Source organism: Haemaphysalis longicornis, unplaced genomic scaffold (genome assembly GCF_048455015.1).
Source record: "Haemaphysalis longicornis isolate Haplotype H1 unplaced genomic scaffold, Haemaphysalis longicornis Haplotype H1 scaffold_9, whole genome shotgun sequence".
Classification (NCBI taxonomy): Eukaryota; Metazoa; Arthropoda; class Arachnida; order Ixodida; family Ixodidae; genus Haemaphysalis; species Haemaphysalis longicornis.
The window spans coordinates 867,136-877,209 of NW_027526460.1; the positions used below are offsets into that span (position 1 = coordinate 867,136).

Consider the following 10,074-nt stretch of genomic DNA (forward strand, 5'->3'; position numbering starts at 1 on the left):
GTGAAGACGCCAACGAAGCCGTCTAAAGGGGAAACTGGAACGCACCCAAAGAGTAGACCATCAGGGTGGGTAAACGAATGAACATGCATAGACGAGTCCAGAGGAAGGGGATGGCCGTTTACTCGATGCAGGTATGAAATAACAGTATTCGGGTCAAGCAAAGGACTCGGGAAGCGCAGGACAACGGCGGGTGAAGGTCAATGGGAGAGGCGTTCCCGCTGCAGTCGTCCTCAATAGGATGTTGGTGATAATGACGACGAATAGGTCCTCAACTTGTGTCTTCCTAACACATTTCAAGAAATCGCAGAAACCACTCTCCTAGCACCAAGAAAGCGGATGTATAAACGAAATCGGGAGGGGCCATCAGACCCCCTTTAAAAAGAAACAGGCACCGCAAAACAGGCAACCGCCAACAGAACAGAAAAGCCACCTCCCCGCCCCCTTTGAAAAGAAACCACTCCACGCCATGATAGACATGGCACCGATCCTCCTACACTGCATAAAAACTCCTCTACCAAAAATATGGATACAATCCTACACAATAGGGGGCGGTATGGCAGGCTCCAGTTCATTCTGGGAAGGTTTCAGTATCATGAGAGCACAGCATACACCGACCCGGAATGTACGAAAGCACGGAGCCCCTGTTGTCGTAGTTGACTACTCTGGCAACCTCTGTGGCTGCATGTCCCTCCAACACACAGGACAAAGTGGAAGTTGCAGCCATCTTCTTGGCAATCCGAATAGCGGAAGTGTCAAATAGAAGCGTAACATCATTACAGACTCACAAAGGACATTATATTGTTTTCTGGAGGTAGAATACCAAGCGCTTCTGTGAGATATTCCCATCAATATAGCAGAAAGTTAACGAGGTCACTTAGACAGCCGTATCCAATGGTGTGGAAGCGCACGACGCACTATGCAAGAGTCACACGAACTCGCATACCGTGCTCCTTGCGACCCCGACTACCACACTGCCCACTTAGAAAAACGTTAAGAATGAATCCTCATCCTATGCCTAAGAAGGCAGTCTTCCCCCTTGCTACAACGAGGTCTCAATGACGAAGAATCACAAACTCTGTGAACGAAAAACCAACGCAGTTATCTGAAAATCCATGTGCGTTAAGGTGTGTGTTCGGTGGGAACTTCAGAGATTAACTTAGAACACTGCTAAAATAGGGGAAGCATCCACCCTCTTGCGCGCGAACTAGCCATGTCCAAGGGTATGGCCAGGAGAGAACAACTCAAACATATTCCACTTCTGCGAAGCATGGGAGGCAGATTTCACCGGCTCGTTACTTCAAGATCAGTGCGACCTGGTTGAGAGGGCAAGGGAAGGAGGTGCTCCATCTGGTGCGGTACGCTCAGGTTCCACCTTTGAGCTCCCTGCCATCTCTTCACCTCATTTTCCTAAGCCATAACTTTTTTCCCCGAACAAAGAAAGATGTTCTCTCTCTCTCTCTCTGACAAAAGAAATATTGTTCAGTCCGGCCTAAACATCACAGAATAAACCTTTTGACACACCGACACTGACTCCTGCCCGCCATAACTGGCCAACAGCTCGCATTTGCTACCTTTCACGCTCACATTTTAGTAGCAGGAGAAAAGCGAAAGGAAAGGGCGAGAGGTTATTCAGGCTTAGATCCCGGATTGCTACTCGGCACTGTGGAAGGGGTGTTTAGGGGATAGGGGTGGGGTCGCGCACACACTTTAGTCCCTTCGTGGGCACTACAGTCTCTCAGCTAAACCTGTGTCCTTCATATAACGCAGAAGGGCTTTTGTTGACTTCTGCGAAGCCAATTGTAGGTGTCGTTGTCCTAGAATAGTCTCTAGTTGGAACTGTTAATTGTCCAATCTGCTGAGCTCAGCTGCCAAGACGCATCTTTCCGATGAATACTGGGGGCAGCAACAAAGCACAAGTGACAGAAGCGCAGAGGGCCTTTTTCTCTCCTGGGACACGGCGGTTAAAAACCCTGGTTGCTAGCCTTTCTCCTTGCGATAACCTTTTGTCCTCGTGAACTATAAATTGGAAATGAAGCAGGTGTGTACTAACACGCTCCGTCGAAGAAGAATTAACGCTTTCGCACTTTACATTGTAGGATACAAAGGTAGATTTCTCTGCAACTTTTTTTTGCAGTACGGTCTTGCCACTCCTCCCTTGAAATGTGCAGACGTGAACTACATAAATTCCTTTCGCTTCGAGAGGCATAGCTCCAACCGAGAGGAAGGATAGTATAAGGAAATTTGGTGGCGGCGAATGAATGCGGACATGATAGGATTGGATAGGAATTGATAAGAACAGTTGGAAGTCAATGGGATAGGGCATCGACAAAGGATGTGTTGACGACGGTGGTGGTGCCTCCTTTCCGCACCAGGAACCGAACGTGGGCCGGCCTGCCACCTTTGGTCATGCTGCTGCTGTTGTTGCTGTTGGCGGACGAGGGAGGCACGCGCACGATGGAGCCCCGCGAACGCCACGAGACGGTCACTCACGAAGAGCGCACCACGCACGGAAGAGGCAGCGACGGCGACATGATGGAGGACGACATGGACCGGCCTTCCACCACAGTCACCTCGTCTACGCGTCGTCGGGTCGTCATTCCCGGAGAAGACGACTATCAGACGCAGCAGCGCCGGGGAGGACGTCGCCTGCCGCGGGACATTGTCTTCGCTGCCCTGCCGTTGGAGCACGTTTTGTTCGCTCAGCCCTTTCTGCTCTAGCCGCATCGGATTACCTGCAGCCGGAGGCTGTAGCAAGCCCATTCGGCTTCTGTTCGCGCTGCCTGCCTTAAGCAGGTTTTCCGGAGCAGCCTCCGCCGGAACCCAACAAAAGCGCATTGAAATCGACGGCATTACGCCATCAGTGTTTGCGTCACGTTGGGTAACTTCCAAGTCGCGCGAATGAAATGAAATATATATATATATTTTTGGCCCCACACGTCCCACTTTTACCTCGTCTAAGATCTTGCGTCTGGAACAATTCCTCAGACCTTACTTCGTCCTTGTACACATGCTTGTAGCACACCGAAGATGGTCAGTACTGCTCACACAAACCAGCAACCTGAGCGTAAATATTTCCTAGGGCTAAGTACAGTCCCTTCACAAGAAGCAAGAGCGTCAATAATGTGGTTGATGCGACTTTCCCAACGGGACGACACAGGGACTATCGCTCGGAATGCCACAATACCACACGTGCGTATGGTGTGCAACCCACTATTGTGCAACCCAGACTATTGAGCAACCCACTTCGCAGGTTCGTGCTGAGGCCACGTGTCCCCTTTGTTCTCCGCAGTGCTACCGATTGTTCTGCCCGCTCAGTGCCCAACGTGCGACAGATTTGTACGATCTGATGCATCAATGTTCACAGACAAGACGATATATCATTTATGTATGATGTCAGCGGCAATCAACCACTTTATTGGCGATGTGAATACTGGACCAGATCATTACATTATAGTTATACGACTGCATACCTTGGAAGAGGGGTCGAACCCGCCAAAGAATATCGCACATTTCTCTGAGGTCCTCGCAATGACCGCGCACATCATGCATTTGTTCGGTAGGCTGCCAGTAATGACATACGGAGCTGAAACTTGGCGCCTTACTTAACAATTAAAAAGCAAACTTAGATTGGCTCAACGGGCCATGGAACGAATAATGACAGGAAAAATACCTAGGGACAGGAAACGAGCTTCATGGATCAGGGAACAAACTCGAGTAGATGATATCATAGTTCAGTTAAAGAAAAAGAAATGGACTTGAGCTGGCCGTGTAGGGAGACGAACCGACAACCGGTGGACAATCAGGGTAACAGAATGGCTACCAAGAGACGGGTCTGGAAGAAAGGGAAGGCCGTTAACCCGGTGGGGGGATGAAATATAGAAATTACGTAGGCGCAGGACACGATCGGTTGGAGGTCGATGGCAGAGGCGTTCGCCCTGCAATGGACCTGAGTAGGCTGTTGTTGATGATGATGATGACGATTTGGCGGCAAGTTACGGCCGTGATAGCGGCAGGGCTACAGCTTTGCCTTCGGCAGGAAGTTATGGCTGTGAAAATGGCAAGGGTACAGACAAAGGAGGTTGCATACAAAATTGTGGCTGACTCCTCTGTCATGGGAATCGGTAAAACGCGAAAGTGAGATGGGCAGCGAAACCTGCAGCTGAGCATGATTTGCGGGTCGGCGGCTGTCTTGTGGGTGTGCTTGGCGAGCGACGTCCTGCTGTGGGGTCGCTTCGGTGAAGGTGCACTGGCTTCATTTCCGTGACAGATATGACGTCAGTGAAATCTTGGTGTATCCCGGCATAAAACACTCTCGTTTTAAAATATAAAAACTGAAAACGAAGAACCCAAAGTATAACGTACTGTTTAGTTCTAAAGGTTGCTTCCTCGCAAGAAGACTGTAATGATTGCAGCGCCGATGACCCCCGTCTTGACGATGACCCCCCTCCCTTCTCGTGGCCTTGCTGGGTCTCCCCATCCGGTGTCGGAATGTTGGGGCGGCCTCCGCCGACGCCAGCGAGTCGCAACCCTTTGTTGGGCTCCGCCGGCGGCTTTTGTGAGGCGTCGGGGGAGGCTTTCCTTCCATCTTGACCTTCGGGGACGGCCGGGGGGGAGCGGAGGTCAAAACCCTTTTTGGCATGTGCGCTGCTGTGGGGGAGGCGGCATTGCTCGCGCCCTGCTCGCACACGCTTCGACGAGTTTGTTCCGAGCTGCGGCCCAGAGTGGTCGCACCAAGACTTGCTCCCGTGGCGGTTTCTGGGCGCTAGAGCCCCACGAATTTCTCGCCAACCGTGCGGCGGTTCGGCACCCTTTTTTGGCCTCCGTGCCCGCATCAGGGATCGCGCCGCGATACCCCCTTTTGTGCGCTGCGGCGCCTTTTAATTTTAATCCAGTTTTTCTTGTCTTGTGCTATGTTTCGTCGTCTCTTGTAAATACGTGTAAATAGACTTCTTTTTCTTCATCACTTACTGGCCTCGTCTCGTCATCGGGTCCTTCACCACCCTCCACGACGACACCAACCACCTTCAACAACGAACCAAACTTTACTGGCGCAGCCCGACAGCGTCGTGGATATCTTCGTCGCTTCAAGTGGCGAACTCGTGAACGAAGTGTGACCTAAAGGTGACCGCGAGAGTAGAAGAAAAAAGTCGTCTACACGCAAGGAAAACGACGAAGCAGGGCGGCTGCGCGCCGCCTACGAGACAATGGATGAATTAGTTTTCCTGCCGGGGAAACTTCACTTCAGCACCTTCCGATCCCCGCGGGACGTGTGGGACTGACGTGCGTGGTGCAGCGGAGCGGCCGTATCATCGACGGTGAGTGGTCCGTCTCTGCACCTTTCTTTTTTTTGGAGGGACATCCCCATTGCCAGAGCCCACCATGACTAGGGATAAAGATCTGGAGGCCGAACGCGCAAAAACGCGAGAGCTGGAGCGGCTTTTAAGGTTGGCCGAAGCGGAATTCTGGGCGCGGCCGGGAAACGAGAACGTTGTGCTGCCATGCTGCAGCTGTGGTCAGACAACACATTCGTCCGCGGACTGCCGCCGTTACCGCTATCTCGATCGCGAAGCCAGTCCACTCCCACAGAGGGAACGGTGGGTTGAAGTCGCTGATTCCGAGGCCGCTGAAAGGCCGCGTCTGGTCACTGCGGCGGTTTCCGGGATCTTTAAAAGACGGCCATACAAGGTGGGCGGCCGGCTAGGCGGGCCGAGTGTCCCCGCTAAGCCATTCAAGCTGAGCCTCAGCGCAGTGAACGAAATTGCGTTGTTGAGAAGGATTGTTACCCCTGATCAGCTGACCAGGCCGGCGAAATCTGCCTCTCTGGCAGAGGCTTCCCGTGAAGGCGCTTCCCGTCAGAAGCAGAAGCTTCCCGTCAGCGGCTCCTCGGCTACACAGCCAAGGCTAGCAGAGTCGGTAGGCCAGGCCACGCGCCGGGCATGCACGCTCGCCGCGGCGGCACGCGCCGGAAAAGTGGTGGCGGGCTTGGCCAGCGGCTGTCCCGGGAAAGCAAATGAGCCGGGCAATATCGAGGCGCCTCCGCTGAGATTTTCAGCGGTAGAGGTAGCGGCGGTCGGTCAGACAGCCAACGCCCGCTTGGGTGCTGCAAAACCTCTGCCGTATCACGACCGGCCATGCCCAAATGGTTCGCTTGGGGCAGACGCTGCCGCCGAAGTTTGCGGTGGTAAAACTGCAGCAGGCACGACGGCCGACGGCAGAGTACGAACGCCGGCCGGCGGGGCCCTGGCGAGAGACCCGGATTTGCGCGCCATGCAGCTCCCGTCCGCGCAGACTTGTGCTCGCGCCCAGGCATACCCGCCGGTGTTCCCTTGCTTCGACGAGCCACTATCCGGGATCAATAGAGGCTTGCGGAATTCGCCGGGTGACATATTTGGTCCCCCTAAGAGTAGACGAGGCTCAGCTGCGTCGAACCTGGTTGACCGCCGCACTGATCGCGGTTCTTTTCGGAATCGTGCCCGATCCTGCTCAAACGGGCTTCCGGCGGCAGTAGCTTCCGCGGGTATTTGTGGTAGCGGAGACCCGGCAGGCATAGCGGCGGCGGTGTCCAGCGGGCTAACGCAGACGGGTGATGCCCCGACGAGCGACACGGACTCGGACGGCACTGAGCCGCCGTCCACACATGCGGGTACGCGTCCTCAGCAAGGTCCGCCAGCGCTCATTAGCGTTGACAAGCCGTCGACCAGCTGTGACCATGGCTCCAGTGTTGCGCTGTACAAGCTTTCGGGGTCGCCTAGGTCTAGGCGCAGCTTCACAGCATCGAACGCTGATGGACTGCTGCTTGCGGGAGCAGTAAATCGAGGGTCCCAAGTGAGAGCAAGGTTCGACAAAGGGGCAGCGGAGAGCCACTTTGCATGCGCTGGAGGGGACAGTGTCAAACGCTTCGGCTCGTGGTCATGCGTGTGGCTCTGACAGTGGGGACTTCCCCCACGGCTTGCAGAGGCGGATCACCTCACGCCTCGGCGAACTCCGAACATCGCAATTGGTGCAGCAACCAGGTGGACTCTCACCTCGAAGCGGCGCCCGATTAATCTGGGTGCTACTGGCGGAAGGAAAAACTGTGGTGAACGGATTGAACGCTCGTGCGCGGTTCATTCCGCTGCTGTTTTTTCTTGCCTGTGCTTTGGGCGGAGTGTAACGTTCACGCTGCGTTTTGTCGCTTTATTTTGCAGTTGCGTTGCTCATTGGGCCGCCGTTTTCTCTTGTTTCTTCCCTTGTTCCCGCGAGTGAGCCCCACGTTTGCCTTTGTTGGTGTATCCCGCACGCGGGTATTTTGCTGGTTGCATGATGTGCCCCTGGAGTGTTATGCACCCTTTTTCTTTGATTTCTTTTGCACCCTTTTTGGTTAATTTCTTTTGCGTAGCCTTTACTGTGCGCTTTGCTCGCAGCGGAAATGTCGCTTGCATGCATGGAGTCCTCAAGGGATATTCCTCGCAGTTTTTTGTGTGTGTTTGTTTGGGTTACAGCGCTGTAATCACTTTGTTTTGGCGCCTGTAGTAGTCCAAGCAGTCCTGACACAGGCTTTTGATAGGGGAGCTGTAATGATTGCAGCGCCGATGACCCCCGTCTTGACGATGACCCCCCTCCCTTCTCGTGGCCTTGCTGGGTCTCCCCATCCGGTGTCGGAATGTTGGGGCGGCCTCCGCCGACGCCAGCGAGTCGCAACCCTTTGTTGGGCTCCGCCGGCGGCTTTTGTGAGGCGTCGGGGGAGGCTTTCCTTCCATCTTGACCTTCGGGGACGGCCGGGGGGGAGCGGAGGTCAAAACCGTTTTTGGCATGTGCGCTGCTGTGGGGGAGGCGGCATTGCTCGCGCCCTGCTCGCACACGCTTCGACGAGTTTGTTCCGAGCTGCGGCCCAGAGTGGTCGCACCAAGACTTGCTCCCGTGGCGGTTTCTGGGCGCTAGAGCCCCACGAATTTCTCGCCAACCGTGCGGCGGTTCGGCACCCTTTTTTGGCCTCCGTGCCCGCATCAGGGATCGCGCCGCGATACCCCCTTTTGTGCGCTGCGGCGCCTTTTAATTTTAATCCAGTTTTTCTTGTCTTGTGCTATGTTTCGTCGTCTCTTGTAAATACGTGTAAATAGACTTCTTTTTCTTCATCACTTACTGGCCTCGTCTCGTCATCGGGTCCTTCACCACCCTCCACGACGACACCAACCACCTTCAACAACGAACCAAACTTTACTAAGACCCTGTATGCGGGGGTGCACCATTTACAGGCCGATTGCTTCGTTTTACTGGCGTCATTTCCGCGACGCAAATGGCGTCACTCAAGTGTTTCTATATCCCGGAATCAAATACTTTCGTGTTAAAAATTGCCCCGTATCTGCTAGTTTCGTTGCAAATGTCGACGAAAAACGATAGTCGTCTGGCGCCCTTCTCAAGTATATATCTCCCTTCTCTTTCCTGCTCACCTCACGATAGAGGTTTGCTCAAGTCAATTCAAATTTACCGTTTTCCACTGCTCCACGCCGGGTGGCTGGATTGCTGTTGCATTTGCTATTGCAAAAATCAAAGCATCCATGAATTTGTAATAAAGGAACACTGCAAATATCGCTTACGTGTTGATTTTTTACCTCATATTTGCGTAATGTCTTGCACTTGTTCACCAATGTTCACAACTGTGAATATTGCCACCGGACTTACACGTTTAGATTTGGCATTGGCTATATAAAGCAATTGTGCAGATTCTGTTTCACTTTGGCCGGGTGGCGAATCGAGTGACAGACTGACAGACATAAAGGTAGACCAAAATGTTCGCGCAATACCGCAATTAAAACTTCTGGAGTGGAGATGGCGCTCGAAAGCTGACGGCGGCGATGGCCGCCTTCTTGCCTTGGGCAGAAAACGCGCTCATAGGTAGCAGCCGCACCGCATCTGTCGCATTCTGCCGGTTCCCCACTGCACGCGTGAATGTTGTCTGGACGATATAAGGGCGTAGAAATTTCAGCAATGGCGTGCTCGTGCATCGCATTCGGCTGCGCTAATCGCGCGAAGACGACGCCGGGGATCACCCTTCTGTAAGTACCGAAGCGCTCTGTGTCGTTTTGTGTCTCGCAGGTATTACAGCGTCAATAGGGTACATTCGCCCACTGTTTGTGGAGGGGAGTCTGGCACCGGTAGTGCGCTTTAAGGGAGAATTCGTCGTAGTACCACCCACCCGCCGACTTGTCTACGAACTTGTTCACGCAGATGTGCAAATGTTTTCGCTCGTATTAGCGGTGGTCCAAGTAGTCGTTCGACGGCATGAAATCACATGTATCTAAATGTGTGTGGCGCAATCTGTCATTCCGCACTGATTTAAATGCTCAGATAATAACCGGTATAAACCAATAAAGCAGTCGCGTCTAATATTTCATTTGCGCCTGCCCTATACGCGAGTACTGGCCCGGTTCGCATTATTTTTTAATGGTGAAAGTGAGGTTAGCCGAGCCATTTCGCTTAGCTTTCTACAAGTTGTTGATGCAATGCCCTCCCGCGTTATTCGACCGCGTGGTTTTCTTATCAACAGCACGGTACACCCGCGTGAAGACGTACGAAGTCGGCCAAACCTTCGTTGAAGTGCAGCGCAGGGCATACCAAATTGGTGAAAAATGCCCTTTGCTTTTATTGCTTTCGTTCAGCGGTAACTTCGTCGTTCCCCGAACTGAGAGAAGCAAGTTTCATCGGTCAGATGCAGCGACTAAGAGAAGCTGGCTTTCTGCAGGACGCGCTGTCTCTGGCCTGCCAGAAGTGGGTGCAGAACATTCAGAAAGGTGGCATAACTGACCGCGCCTCCTCTGAAAAAGAGCGCAAAAAATTGTTGTGCTGCCTTACATGCATGGCTTATTCATAGTCTAAAAAATCTTGCCTCTCGCCATGGTGTACAGGTGTTAATTTCCACGCGCAACAAGCTGGGCACATCATCCACAAAGGCCGACCACTGCGTAAAGAAAAAACAATGCTTCCACACCTGGCTGCGCTGTGGAGCATAAACAAAGCTACATACCTGGTCGCATTTCCGTCGTCTATTCCATTCCTCTGCCTTACAAGCGTGTCTATGTAGGGCAGACGGAGAGC

General features: G+C 53.2%; 1 protein-coding gene across 1 annotated transcript in view; it reads left to right on the plus strand.

Moving 5' to 3' along the window:
* The window catches only part of LOC144151913 (uncharacterized), a 49,432-nt gene extending 40,914 nt beyond the window's left edge, over window positions 1-8,518 (plus strand). Inside the window, exon 2 of the mRNA XM_077683084.1 lies at window positions 2,373-8,518. Within this exon, the coding sequence (XP_077539210.1) occupies window positions 2,373-2,718 (346 nt within the window). The 3' untranslated portion in view covers window positions 2,719-8,518. The remainder of the gene's footprint in view (window positions 1-2,372) is intronic.
* Window positions 8,519-10,074: the final 1,556 nt, after the last annotated feature.